Genomic DNA, 15,612 nt, shown 5'->3' with positions numbered 1-15,612 from the left:
AACCATTGTTCTCACAGGGTTTAGTAAATGCATGAATATGGATAGATGGATGAGCAGATGATGAAAGTGTGGGTAAATAAATGTGAAAATACAATGCCCATGCAAAGGTCTGTGTGATGAGAAACTTAAAAGGAAAATACATTTTCACATATCCAAGCAGTAAGAGATGACAAGCAGCAATACCTTGAGGTTCTTTTCCACAGAAGAGACCCAGGAGATTTGAATGAGGTGAATGGAGAAAGACTATTGAAAAACAGGTACATAAAAGAAAGAATGGGAACATGGGGAGGAATTTCTCTAATGGAGACAATTACAGTTTTAATAGGACATCTGCCTCAAAGAGTGTGGGTTTCTGGTTGCTGCATTTATCAGGATATCTCTTTTTCTCGGTGCAGTTAGAAGGCTGCAATTGTCATGGGCAATTACCGTCCAGTGCACAAAGTTGCACATCCCATCCGCAGAGACCGGCCACTTTGACTGGCACAGCCAGCAGGGTCCTCGGAAAACATGAGCTTGCTCCACAGGGCTCCTCAGATACTCTTTAACTTCCGAATTCAAGTCATTCCCTTTGGTTTCAGTCTTGTTTGTGTCCTCTTAAAGCTGCCATTTCCAAAGATGATTTTCAGAATGGAATTTGGCAGGGCAAATAGAGCCCCAGTTGGGAGAGTACATCTACCCTGCAGAGAAGGGGATGAAAAAGGACAGGACGGTAGATTTCACCAGCAAGTTCGGGGAGGGAGAAAAAAAAAAAAGAACCATGCACACACTCACATAAGCACCTTGAAATACTTTTATGCACAGCTTGGGTTCAACAAGCCCTCAGCTTATTTCAGCCCAAAGCTCCTGTCTTATTTTTCACCGTGTGCTTCATATCAAGGAAAATGAGTACTGCATTATTCTAATTTGCCTGTACTTTAATTTTGCCTTTATGGTTTATTAACCCCTCTTTTATTAATTAATTCATAATCTTCTATGAATACGTAAAGTTTGTGTCTTTTGTGTGTAAACCAAGGATATATGAGTTGTTTGTTATTGTTCTTTTGGGTTTGTTTTGTTTTGTTTTTTTTTGCCTCCAAGAGATTAAGGCTTCTTTCTCAACCCAGAAATTTCTAAGTGTCATGGGCATCTGGGCTGCCAGGCTAGAGAGCTCAAGTCCAAGGAGCCTTTTGGGGTATGATGCTTCGTACTTCTAGCTCTGATAGGAAGCTAAGTTTGCTTGCCATCTATGGCCTAACATCCTGACCATTTTCCTCTTGTATCAGGCCTTGTGATGCCAATTTCAAGTCATTAGGTTTGAATGTAAGAAAATATAATTATAGAATATGATTTACCAACCTAAAATTATGCCAAAACTAAAATCAAAGGAGGAAGAGGCAAATTGGGGTCACTTTTACAAACTGGGCTAGATGAGTCACGTAGAGGGCTGACTTTCTAACGTACTTCGGCCAGGCGGGGGAACGTGATGTCCTACCAGAGTCACAGTGTCACCTTCCGGGGGGAGGAAGCAGGGACTTAGCCCACCCTTCTGGTTTCATCTGTGAGGAACCTGTGCTGATGAGGTGGAGGCACTTGGCCAGTGGGGGTTACGATCCCAGAAGTCAGGCCTCCTTCATCCAGCACCCTTCCCGGGAACACCAGGTCTGAGAGCTCCAAGGCCAAAGCAAACACACTTCCCTGAAGTGTTTCTGCTCTTCTCTAATGCATTAAGTTAAAAAAATAAGAGGAAGAACAAAATTAAAAATTGAATAGCTGGGTCATTTAAATCAGGCTCTCAGTGCGTAAGCTATGGACATCAATATTCTTTAAAATCTCCCTAGGTGATGTGAATGCAGAGATAGTTTGAGAATAGAAGTACTTATCTTGGCTGGGATGGATCTACCTGAGAGTGTTGTCAGCTAAACTGAACCAGGAAAACATGTTGGCAGTGGCTGTGTGGGGGGAGGGGTGTCTCCTACTGTCCCACACGGGTGGAAGGGAACCGCCGCGGCCTAGCCGGTGTGGAGTGACGCCCATGAGCTTGCCCTTGTGGGAGTGAGAAGAGAGGACACTGTGACAAGGTCTCTGAAGGGTGTCTTCCACCCCCCAAAAATGTCCCCAGGCCTTCTGCAGGATTGGATTCTCTGCACAGATCTTTCCAAGCCTACCTTTTGCCAATACTTTCAGCGGGTGAGGCATTCTGCAGGATTTTCTGCCTCATCTCATTTTATGGCCAACCTATCTTCACTCGTTCCAGTTTTGAACAGATATAATTAATGGGAACGAGAGCTTTCCAGCCTATAAATTTAATATGGAAACAGCTGAAATAGTGTCTTGATGACAAAAGGAAGAAACATGTCCTTATAATTTGCCATGCAAACAGTCTGCTCCATCTATAAGTGCCTTTTCACATGTAAATCTGGGAGGTAACTTGATTTTGATCTTAATTGGGCCTCTTTAGGAAAGCGTGTCACATCTGAACTTGGCTTCAGGAACTTCTGCCTTCATTCATCTTAGTACATGGGTCAAGCTAATATTTTCTAAGTGAATGCCTAACTGTATTTCTTCTCTCCTTCCCCGACCCCCTCCACCATGATTTCATTTGCATTCAACTCATAGTCCAGATATTAACACTGACAGTTCACATGTTTAAAATACATTTTTAAAAGGAGATAATTCCTCACATACCGAAAGAGATAACCCACTTTCCCAGACCTGACGAATTTCAGTGCATAACTTGGCCTTCGGCTGCTGATGACATCAGAGGCTGGGCTGGGCAGACTGGTTAAGGCTGGAAGCCTTGCCAATAATTTTAGAATTAATCACTTTTTATTTTATTGTTATTATTTTTTTAATTGGCATTTAGATACTATTATGCTGCTCTTTAAAAAGAGAGGAAATTGCCAGACCCGAGAGAACCAGGTGTCATCAGGCAAGAGGCTGTCTGGTAATAGAGAGAAATCAGGAGCTATCAACTCATTTCCAAATCTCTGTGAACGGAGCTATCCACACTCTACCAAGCATCTGACCACAGACAGAAGAATTTTTGAAACAGTCAAAATTTGACTCCTGCCATTCCTTTATTCATCAATGACTAAATGACATTAACTTTTTCTTCATTATATAACCTGACAGATTTTAACAATTGTGTGCCCAGTGAATCTCAGCCACCCTTGGCCTCCTGGCCTCTGCCCATGACTTGCAAATCTTTGTCATGGAAAAGTCTTGGCTGACCTTAAGCAAATCATCACCCTTTGCTGCTTCACTTCCATCTTGTACAAGGAACCAGAGAACTCTGAGGAACCTTCACTCTGCTTTCTTAGAGTTCTAAGCCCCCACTTTTTAAAAAGATTTTATTTATTTATCTTCAGAGGAGAAGGGAAGGAGAGAGGGAGAGAAATATCAATGTATGGTTGCCTCTTGTGCATCCTCTGCTGGGAACTGGCCCGCAACACAGGCATGTGCCCTGACTGGGAATTGAACCTCGATCCTTTGGTTCACAGGCTCATGCTCAATCCACTGAGCTACATCAGCCAGGGCTAAGCCCTCACTTTTAATCTGTGCTTCCCTTTAAGTGACTGATCTGTAAATAATCTAGAAGGACGGTGAAGGGACTGGCTCTGATCCTGTCCTACCCTCCTTTCCAGAAGTGCCATCACATCAGCTGCTTCCTCTACTTGCCTATTTCCCCAGTTGGGTACTGCATTCTGCCTTCCTTTGGTGCCTCTCATTATAATTATCTTTCTCTCCCCATACCCCACTGTAGCAATCACTTCCTTGCATGATAAACCTGCAATGAGCACTTCTACAAACGTGGCGTGGGAAGGCCTTGGACTCTGACCTTTAGAAGGGGGAAAGGGTAGTGAGCAAAGGCTGGAAGGCAAGCTACAAGGTTCAGAGGCAAAGGAGGCTGCACAGCATAAAGAATTGTCTTTGGGAAGCAAGAAGGAAGGCCTCAGAAAAGAGTTAAGACAAGTTCACAGAAATGGCTCCAGGACAGCTTTCCAGGAAAAGGTTCCAGAAAGGCTGTCTGGTTTTGCTCTACCTCAGCTTCAGTTTCTTACCTCTGGTAAACTGGAAGGCTTGAAAAACCAGATTGCAAAGGAACACTCACTCTTTGCCTTTAAGAAACAAGGCTCTAGACTGTCTTGCATGGAAATACTTTCAAGAAGGATTTTCCTTCTGGGGGACAGGGAAGGAAATGAGATATATTAGGTTGTTCCAAAAGGAAGAGTGGAGGAAAGGAGGAGGGACAGCTAATAAATGAATATCGGCCCCTACACATGTAGACCTGCAACTTTGGCATCAAAGGACTAGTTCCCACACTGGATCTTCATAAATACTTAAACTAGAAAGGGATCAAGCAAACAAATCTTCATTTTTATATTTGTGGGAAATACCTGAATTTTCACTTGGGTGACAATGGGACCTTCCAGTGTGAGAAATGATGCCTTGAACAATTATAGTTCCCTACATACTCTTCAAGCAAGCACCCTTTTTTCCTGTACATGCTGAAGCAATCACTGGTATGTCACTGTTTCCTCTGCCAAGTTCCCTGTCCTAAGAAAGGGGATTTGCATCTGAGCACTGCTCCCTGGTTCTTTGGAGCATGTTCTGCACACTTTATGCCATGCAATGAAGTATGCACCACAGACCACCGGCATCCAACTCACTGGGAAGCTTGCTAACATGCAGAATCCTGGTCCCACCCACAGCCTCTGACTTTGAATCTATGTCTGAAATTTTCTTTTTATGTATGAACTTCATTGCTTATCTGTTTGGTTCACCACTATATCTTTGGCTTTCCAAAAAGTCCTAGGGATATAGTAGATAATAAATGTGTGTTGAATAAATGAACAAATTGGCATATTGAGTGTCCTTAGTGATGGTCTTTGGTTTAGAAAACATGACCCAAGCCATTCAGACCAAATTCAAGTTCTAATACTTTTGTGGGAATAGGATTTATTTTATTGCTGAGATCTGTGGGATGATTTTACCTGAGAATAAAGCTAACAAAGGGGAAAGTGAAACCAAGAGATTAAGTGAAAGAAATTGGGTCCCAAGGACACACACCTTCTCATCCAGTGTGATCTCATCCATGATGAGAGACAATAAATTCCTGTATGCTGAGGCCATGCGATGTGGGTCTCTACCACTAATGGCTGGCCAAGCTTTGACTTTCAAACATTACTGGTGGTTCACCACTGGGACCCACATTCATCTCTACCACTAATGGCTGGCCAAGCCTTGACTTCCAAACTTTACTGGTGGTTCATCACTGGGACCCACATTCTCAGTCTGGGCACAGCTTCTTATGAGCAGAGATTGTTGCAATTATTGTGAGAAATTTATTTTTGAAAATGACTTAAAAATTTACAAGTCCTACTATATCTAGTAGCTCATTTGATCTGCTCAACAGCCCAAAAGTCAGCAGTGGAAGTATGTCCTCCTCCAGTTCATGGAGGGAAAGCTGACATCAGAGGAAAGTGAGGAACCAGCCCGGGGTCAGATGCCTACACCGTGGCAAGGTCTGACCAGGATTCTAATACAGGAGTGCTGATCAATAAAAAAAAGTAAAAAGTCTTTACCTTTCTACATTGTGCTTATGCCTTCTTTTTTGTGTGGAAAAAAAAATAATAGACCTAAACTTCAGTGAGTTTTCCTTAACGGATCAATAAACTCCAGTGAGAAAGTACACAACAATTCTGTAGGTCTTGTCAGAGATGTTACCGGCTCCACTCATGTATTCTGTACCTAGAGCACATCTTCAGCAGGAGGCCCAGGAGCTCAGGCCCAGGAGCCTTGCTAGAGCTTCCAGATACCCAGTGGTAGGAAATCAGTCACTTCATGTCAGTGGCATCTTCCCTGCCTACTTCCTGGTATGTGTGGTGTGTGTGTGCGTCGGCACTACCAGTGAGGGATGGAGACCATGGTTATCACGATGTTTAGCAGAGAAATGGCATGGTTTGAGACTTCTACCCAAACAACACCCCTAAGAACAACAGACAATTCTGCCTCACTATACTAGTTCCCTTCATAAACACCTAGTGCTAATTGTTCAGATGCTGGTGTTGACTTGAGCCTAGCCATGCATATACACCCATGCACAAACACTTATAACCTAGTAAATGATTAAAAATGGCGTCCTCTAGGAAATGACAAAAAATACAAGCCCAGGAATCAAATAACAATAAAAAGAAAATATAAGTATGATACTACTTAAAACTGTAACAAGATATAAAGCTCAGCCAACAAACACACCTTGTTGAGAAGAATCAGTTCAAAAACACAAGTCAGAATATAAAAACTGGCAAAAAAAAATGTTTGTCCTTAAGACGGTTAAGAATTTAGAAAAAGTCCTTCATGGAATTGAAACTTGTCACTGGATCAGAGCCATAGTCATAGAATATACCTTAAAAGCTATGGAAGTGTAATAATAATGATAATGAATGTGATCTGAAATAAACAATGAATAGTGCTTTACAGGTAGCAAAAAACTCACTCCCCACATTTGATCTTATCTGGTGGAACAGTCCTAATGAAAACATGAGACTTATCCCAGGCAGCTCGAGGCAATTCCATGTGTTATCAGCTGATGAGCTAAATCACAGGATCTCAGAAAAAGAAGGACTCATTGAGTCCTACTACACTTTTCTACAGGTAACAGCCAGAGGCAATGTTTGTTGAGTCAGGCCTAGTGCTCCACACTTTTATTCATTATCTCATTTAATCCTCACAATCCTCACCCCCAGTATATCGATGGGAAAATTGAGGCTTAACAAGATTAAGCCACTGTCTCACAGTTACTCAACTAGCAAGTGAGAGAGCCAGAGTTTGCAACTCAAAAGTAATAGATTACAACTTAAGATACCCAGCTAACCCTGTCCTACATACCCCACATTTTTCACTAGCAGAGAGTCAAGGCAATGACAGATTTTCTGCCTTGGATGCAGAGGATCTGAAAGAAGACAAATGGGAGACAGAGGACCTGTAGTAACTAGCTGTTTGACCTTTTGAAAAACCAGACTACTACAGCCTCATTTTCACCTCTTGTAAAGTAAGATGCTTAAACTAAATGATATTTAAAGAAAATCCAGCTCTGACATCTGATGATACATGAAATATATCACATCTGGTTATAGTCAAGTATGACAGGAATGGAAATTTTGCTAGTAACAAAAAGAAGAAAGAGAAGAATGACCTCCCATGGAAGCTTCAAGATGCACATTACTGAGCCTTTTGGTTTTTAGCATATTTTTAACAAAATAAGTTTTCTGGTGCCCATAACTAAGTGAACATAGCACTTCAGAATCCTTCTCAACACAGTGCCACAGACAACCACTAGTAAATGTAAATAAAGTGCACATGCAAAATAAAATGCACTTTTTATCTCTCCCATAGAAGAATTATCTCAGGGTTTTGGGTTTGTTTTTTTTTTTAAAGTATATGCCTCACAGATGTCTCCAGGTTATAGTATAGTGGTCAGATAGTTGGTGGGTAGAAGCCTCCTGGACAAGTACAGGGTCTACTAAATACGTTTACCATGGACAAGGTTAAAATGCATCGGAGATAACCCCGGCCAGGTGGCTCAGTTGGCTGGAGTATCATCCCACACACCAAAAGGTTCCAGGTTTGATTCCCAGTCAGGGTGTGTATAGGAAGCAACCAATGGATGTTTCTCTCTGACATCTCTCTCCACAGCCCCCGACATCCTTCCCTCTCTTTCTAAAAATCAATAAACTTATCTTCAGGTGAGGATTTAAAAAAGGCATCTGAGATAGCCCCGGCTACGGTCATCAGTCAGATCTGGCAGTCGCCGTCATAAACTCTCAGACCTCTGAGGCATCAGTCTGCTCTTCAGTCACGAGAGAAGCAGAGCAGCTTCACAAGGAAATGGCTCCCAGACCTGGGACTCTCTCAGGGAGAGTGTCAGCTGCTCACAGAATGCCAAATCCCACAGGGCTCACAGACAAAAGAGATGGATTCTCAGGCACATGAAAGCACCCTACCAATCTCATTCTCTTCCTTCTCCTTTGAGAGTGAAGAGGGACTTGTGGAATGACAGCAGCAAGCTGCAACTAATGGCGGAAGGGAGAGAGGAACGATGAGAGGGTTACGGGCAGGGGGCTGCTGCTGGGCATCCAGTTCTCCCGTGTCAGTGACCTCCACACCTCTACTCAGAGATGCGTCCAGGAGTGGGGCACGCTCTGTCTTCCTATTCTCGTTGCTTCTTCTCTGTGAGAAGTTAAATGACACAGCTCTAACTGAGTACAAACAGCCTGACAACTCTAGCTTTACTATAAAAAAACCAGGCACTCCAAGGAGGCCCTTCAATTCTCTTGTGTATGCCCTTGATGAGAAGAGGGAAGGATATTTCTCAGGGTCCCATCAACAGTCAGTCAACACGTGAACTGAGTAGTCACTGAATGCCACGTGTAGGAGACGCAGGTAACTTATGCCTACAAAGACCCTTTTTTCAAATAAAGTAACATTTGTGGGTTCCAGGAATCATGGAACTGATGGGTTCCAGGCCTGATGTCTTTGGAGGCTACCATTCAGACCCCCACAGTTCAGCTCCCTGGCTGGGTTCACGGCCTGTGAGCTCACAGCACCCACTAGGTAACAGCAAGACTCAAAGCTCCGTTGATAGGAAGAGAGGCTGCACCTGACAGAGCCCTCCCCAAAACCAGTGGATGAATGGTGCATGTCTGCTGAATGGAGACATCCCAGCCCTGCTCATTCTTCTACAGAATGGGTGGAGAGAGGGATAACAGAGTTGGCTGCAGTGGAAGTTTATTCTGGCCCAGGAATTCATTGGAAAAAACAGTCTCACTACTAGGCCACTTAACAAGAAGACTCGGAGCTTCTTTTTTCCCCAGTCTGTGGAGTTTTTCATGCCAACAAAAGCAGCTTAACTTTTTCAACATGGCAAACTTTTTCTCCCATGTCCAGCCCTACTCACAAGAAGGAGAAACCATCTGTCTTACCTACCAGCCTGGTGCTCAGCATAAGCACATGGAGTACTTGAATTACGGAGCCCAGCAGACAATATCCAATTTTCCCTTTTCACAGGGATGAGCAACTGGCAAGAAAATTCCAGACTTCAGCTTTCTTGCTCTGGTTGTCACACTGACATCTTTGGTCTCTCATGAACTTGCTTCTTCTCTATAGTCATTCATCTACTTGTCTACACCTTTAGTCTCTCTCTTCTCTCTCGACCACCTCCCTTCCTGTTTAGCTGGGGGGCATGTGTACATATAAAACTATAACCCTTACACCTTTACTCCCAGGATGGTCCTTCATGGGTACCCTGCCACAGCTTGTCAGCACCCCTCAAGTTCTCCCCTCAGCATTCACCATTGCAACCCTGAGGGCCAGCCCAACTCTAACTGTTGATGGGCACCTGTGACACAGGTCCAAGGGCTCTCTCTGGCTGCTAAAGCCCCCTGCACCTGCTGTGCCCACTGGATCCTACCAGGAATCCATGGGGAAAGGTCTTTAATCAACAGCTGGCAGGCGAAACACAAACACCCCAGCTCCCTCTCTCCTTGGGCAGGACAAATTCAAGGCTCATGTTTGTTCTCTGCTGGCCCCAGCATTCCCGGTGGGATTAAGCTCTGTACACACAGAGGTAACTTGCTTGATAATGCCCCTTTGTTTGGCTCTCTTCCCATCTCTGTCTCACCTCCCCGCTTCCTGATTGCTCTCTGCAATCACTTCCCCCAAAACACTGTTTGCACTCAAACACTTGTCTCAGGGTCTGCTTCTGAGAGAAGCCCAAACTAGGATATACTCCTGCCATCAGTTTGGGGCTACCAGTGCTCCCCACACAGCCAAGGACACGGTGCCTTGAAGAAGTAAACTTTCCTGTCTGCTACTGAAGGTTCACACCCTGAAATCTGGTCCTTTTGACCATAGTGGGAGAAAGCAGATGTGGCCCCACATTTTTTTACTGTCCTTGGTCACAAGAAACTGTTCCCCTGCTTGCTTACAACCTCATTTTCACACCCTAGTTTAACTTCTCCCAAAACAAAAACACACACTTTCTTTCAAAAGCATTCCAAGGCTGTCTTATATTAAACCTCAAGTTTTTCTTGCTATTTTGCTTGCTTCTGACTTTTTACTCATTTCTCCTCCTCTCTTTCTCTCCTCCCTGCCCCACTTTTGTTTTTCCTTAGAAGAGACTGGCTAATGATCTCTATGACAATTGAAGTTGATCACTTGACCTCCTTTCTCTACTGTCAATCCAAGTACAGACAAATGGTTTTCCTAAGGACCCTTCTAGCATCACTTGCTACCCTGCAACTCTCAAATTAGAAACTGGGCTTCCTGAATCAGCCCTTTCCAAAGCTATTATTATTTATCTTTCTGGTCTCTGAGTTCCTCAATTTAATTGACACTGTTTTAATGCAGACAGCTTTTAATTATGTCCAGGATGCCTCAGCCTCATTGACTTGCACACTGTTGTTTCCATCGATGACAAGACCCTTGCGTCGGCTTTGCTCCAATGTGACCTATGACCTTAGTAATTATTGGTCTGCAACTGGGTGTCTCTCAGCGTGTGTTGCCATTGACTCTCGGTTCATAGTAATTCTTGCTCATGTGATTAAAAAAACAAAACCAAATATAAATAGCTATTTCAGTTTCGAGTCATTTGATCATGTTAACCCAATAGAACTTAAATCTTTGGAAAAACTCTTGAGTAGGGTTTTAGAAAGTGAGGTCTCTATTCAACACAGCTCCTAAATTTCCAAGTCTTCTTTTCTGCTACCTCACGAGCTTCTCAATCATTATGATATTGGTAGTGAACAAAAGCTACGAGTGCCAGTATAAATCACCTGGGCTTTGAAATCACACAGTCCTGGGTTATATCTTGGCTCTACCACAGCATATGGCCCTAGACAAATTAAGTAGTCAATGTGAACCTCTGTTTCCTCAACTGTACAATAAGGATGATAAAATCAATTTTGCAGTATTACATAAAGATTCAAAGAGATATAGCATATCTTATTTATGGGCCACATGGGGAGAAATGTATTGAAACCTTTCACTATGATGGTAGATTTGTTGACTTCTTCTTGAAATTCCGATAACCTTAGAAAACCTAACAGAGTGCATGCTCAGAGTCAACACTCAATAGACACATGCATTTAACAGGAGGAAAGCTAAAGCGATCCAGTGAGTTGGCAAATCTTATCTTTAACAAAACATCGTTCTAGACCAGGCTTCAGCAAAACAGCTTATAGGCCAAATCTAGCCCACTGTCTATTTTGTATGGTTTGGCTTTTACATTTTAAATGTCATTTAAAAATAATAAGAAGAATATTTTGTGACACATGAAAATTGTGTGAAATTCAGATCTCGGTGTCCGTAAGTGAAGTTTTGTCAGCACTCAGCCACGCCCCTCCATTCACGTGTCGTCTGTGACTGCTTTCCCACTACAAAGATTGACACTGCACCAGAGAGCTTAGGGGCCACAAAGCCTAAAATATTTTCTATCTGACCCTTAATAGAAAAAGTTTACCAACCCCTAGCCTAGATCAATATTTTATTCAAGCTATGTTGATTCTAAAGAATGTCTCAAAGTTACCTCAGTTAATGAGAGTTTACTGTAAGGCTACAATCCTCTACAGAAAGAGCTGGGGCAATAATAAAGGGCAATGATGGCCCACAGCAGTCCACCGCCCTTGACCTGATGCTCCCACACTCCCGCACATGGACTAGGTTCACATGCTGTGGTTTTTCCCACAAATGCCTTAAAGAAAGCAACACAGGAAAGCTAGAGAAGAAATCTCAAGGCTTAAATTAGAAGACCTGTCTCGGATATTCAGATCTTTCAAAAGCATGGCACATTTAATTTCTTTACCTCCCAACTCTTTATTGAGCACTATCTACCAGGTGCTACTTAAATACATTTGCCTCCTTGAGTCTTCTCACCACCTCTATGAGGTCAGCATCATTATCTCCATCTTATGGGTGAGTAATCTGAGAAAGAAAGTGGTTACACAATATGCCCAAGGTCACCCAGCTGAGAAGGTATTAAATCGGGTTTTTATGATTTTGAGAGCACTTGATCCTACCCATTACATTCTACTACTTCACATATGAATTTAACTTTCAGTTATGGGAAAAAAAACATGTATTTGGGGGGAAAGTCTAAGCTCTTGTCTATTCTTCATTTTACCAGGATTGTGGAGTGGTAAGCAGTTTGGCTGCTCTAGGAGCTTCGTTCACTACAACTGGGTAATCACACCAAAAAGGGTGGGTTGCTTGAATGGACCTTTATTTCACACCTACCAGTATGTGCTCTATCTCCTGAGATGTTTAGTAACTAACACTCGCATGCTTGGGATTTGGAAAATTAAAGCTGAAAGTGAGAAGGTTCCAGTAATCCAACCATGGGAAGGATCTGTGGGGTGAGGACTGTGAGGTGACTTTTCTCCAGAGATGCCACTACCCAGTGAAAAGCATCACCAACACTTGATTGCTACGTGGGAATTTCTGATTGGGTAAGAGGACATATTGAAAGACCAATTGTGTTGTCTAGAAAGCAGTGGTGACCTCCTAGATCAGACCCTGCCCTGCCACCCAGAGAACTTGGGAAGCTTGCCTGTTGCAAGAGATGGATGGGCCCAGGGAAGTGGGAAGAGGAATCTTCCCCAGTGGGAATAGTCCTACAAAGAATCTGAAATGAGACTATTTAAAAATTGCTGTTAAAAATTATTGTTTTTGGATAGCTACTTAAAGCAAGATTCTTACTTCTTAGGGCATTCCAATAAGAATTCTGTTTAACAACGCTGAAGGTCATCTTTTACTACAAATGCTCCAAAAACATATTTATAAATTCTTTATAAATTCTAAGTGTAAAAATTAAACAGCATACTTAATGTCATAAGACTTTATGTTATCAACAAAACTGGGAAAATGTGAGCTGTTCCTGAGATCTCATTTCAGAACACACTAATGTCAAAATCAGTCATCAAAATAAGAGTAAAGAGAAGTGAAATAGTTACTACAGGACTTACATAATAAATTTTCCTTTGGGGGCAAAATAAAGTATAGAGCCACATATTAGGGAAGGGCTTACTGCATTTTTTAAAAGAAGTAGTATAAAATACATGTCAAATACAAATACCAAAAAAAGACAAAAAAACTCCAAAACAAGTTATTAACTAAAGCTAAAGGTTACAGAACACTGGCGCTTATGGACTTCAAAATTAGACCAGGTAGAGGGCAGTTTCCTTCACTGAGAAGTTTTTGGAGCTGCAGGGTAACAGACCAGGCTGGCAGACAGAGGGACTTGATGGAGGAAGGGGCAGGGAACTAGACTCTGGAAGACCTTGAGTCTACAAATGGCAGGTGCATCCAAAAGACAAATCATGACTCACATACTTGTAAATCATGTATGGGCACAGTGGGTCTCATTTCTCTATTCCACACTCACATTCATTCTCTTCCACCCAACTCCAGCCCTAATTATAAGATTTTCCAAACACTATCAGGACTTGAGTCACTAAAACTACTTTGATCCTTGTTTTTACAATCCTCTCTTTAATAAAAAAAAATATATATGGTGACTACTGCCAACAGCTATTATCGGCTACACTTTTGTATCATGCTGTCCTAGCAAAGCAGCCAGGATTTGTGCCAGAGTCACGCCATGAAGTAGGTATACTTTGGCCCTTTTGGGCGCAACATGACATATAATTTCCACTGGGAAAGCAAGTCATCTGTAGGGGAAGAAAGTGAGAATCCAGGTGATTCTCCTAATTTCATGTAGAAACTCCAGACAGAGTGAGGCTGGTTGGCCAGGAAGTTGTGAGAAACTCTGGGGAGGGGTGGTATGAGAAGATGATGGCCCCTTTATCCCACATGGTGAGACCACATTAAGACCCTAACCTGTGAGCAGTGACTGAATTCCCTGGATAATTAAATAGGCTGTACCTGAGGGCAATTCCCCAATGTCGAGAATGGGTTATGTACTCATTCTCAATAACTCAATCACATTCACCACCCACTCTTGAGCACTTGCTGTGTTCTAGTGCCATGCTCAGCAGAAGGTATCCGAAGGTAAGTAAGAGTACCATGCAGCATAAGGTACATGCTCAGCAAATGTTTGTTGAATAGATGGTTGGATGGATGCATGGATGAATGAAGACAGTCTCTGCCCTCAAAATTTTACACTCCAATAGAGGAGACACAAACACGGAAATTTAGTGCTAAAACAACAAAGGTATAAAATGGGAACCATACTGAAGCAAAGGAGTGACTGATTACTTCTATTTGAGTGGGTCAAGGATGTTGGGTCTGGATTTTGAAAATCAAAAGTTTACCAGTTTTAATCGAAGTAGGCAAAATAATAGATGTGAAAGCACAGAGGTATAAAATAGCATGATGCACTTGGGGAACTAGTTCAGCACGACGAGAGAGGTGAATGTAGTGATTGGGATCCCTATAGTCTAGCGGGAATGTCAAAACTGCAAAGTTCAGGGATTAGCTCTTGCAAGACTTTCTGTGTTACCCCAAGCAGGTTGAACTACCAAAATGAGAAATGGAATTCAGGCAGAACCGCCCACAAATTTTGAGTAAGCATAAACACCATTGTCACGACATGCCTAAAAAACCTGGTCTCAAGCAATGACTAAGTGATCTATACCCATTTGGGGCTTAAAAGTGGGAGAACCTCAGCTGTCTTCTGGCGCCTCTTTGTCATCAGCAGCTCTGTATGCAGTGGTGGGTGGCACTCGGCATTGCCACACCGTTTCTTCACGCTAGCTCCACATTTCCTCTCACATTAGTCCCGCCTCAAGACACAGGCCAAATGGAAAATGTCACAGGTGGCCCCTTTCCCAGAGAAATTATACTTAGCCCCCCATAGCAACAGGTTGCAAAATGGCGTGGTCGTCTGGCTAAAAGTGGCCATCCAGTAGGAGCCGTATGTGGAACACAATCCAAGGATAAGAAACAGGCCACTTAGAGTAAACTAGTATGGGCTTCAGTGGGTCCTGTTCTCAAGTCCTCATGGGCTGAACCAAATTAAAACAAAGGGGCGTAGACGTCCTATCATCAGAGGCGATCAAAAAAGGTGCTCTTCTGGATGGCCTCCAGCCTAGAGTAAGGCTAGTCAGGGCAAGCCTCGACTGGCTCCAAACTGAGCTCCATAACACAGATATCATTTACACGTCATAATATAGAGGCCCATTAGGCAAAGGGTGTGAACAGGTATTATACAACACAGGTAATAAAAATGTGAAGGATGTGTTTTGGAAAGTTCCATCTCTGCAGGAAAATGAAATATAAAATGATACTATTTCTAATAATGTTTTTTAAATAATTAAAGATAATACTAAAGAAGGTGTGGGAAATAGATACTCCCAAAAATGCTAGTAGAAATATAAACTGATTCTCCTACAGGGGGCAAATTGGATATAAAGGGGCAGAACTTAAGGCCAGGAGACTGCTTTGTGGCCAGGACTCCAGGCAGAGGAAGGTGGCCAGAATATAGTTGCAGCTGGATGGTGAAAGTAAACAAAATGAATAGTCAGAATTCACAATTCTCAGAAATCGATTAAACTGAGTAACTTGGTAGACCATGCCATTCACTGAAATAAGTCATCGTCATCATCATCACCCTCA

General features: G+C 42.7%; 1 protein-coding gene across 1 annotated transcript in view; it reads left to right on the top strand.

The window, feature by feature from the left end:
• Positions 1-12,411, top strand: part of CPQ (carboxypeptidase Q) — a 438,881-nt gene extending 426,470 nt beyond the window's left edge. Inside the window, exon 8 of the mRNA XM_053661098.1 lies at positions 12,164-12,411. Coding sequence (XP_053517073.1) covers positions 12,164-12,396 — 233 coding nt within the window. The 3' untranslated portion in view covers positions 12,397-12,411. The remainder of the gene's footprint in view (positions 1-12,163) is intronic.
• Positions 12,412-15,612: the final 3,201 nt, after the last annotated feature.

Source organism: Artibeus jamaicensis, unplaced genomic scaffold (genome assembly GCF_021234435.1).
Source record: "Artibeus jamaicensis isolate MK-2021 breed Jamaican fruit bat unplaced genomic scaffold, CSHL_Jam_final scaffold_916, whole genome shotgun sequence".
NCBI lineage: Eukaryota > Metazoa > Chordata > Mammalia > Chiroptera > Phyllostomidae > Artibeus > Artibeus jamaicensis.
This window is presented reverse-complemented; position numbering and strand designations above follow the sequence as displayed.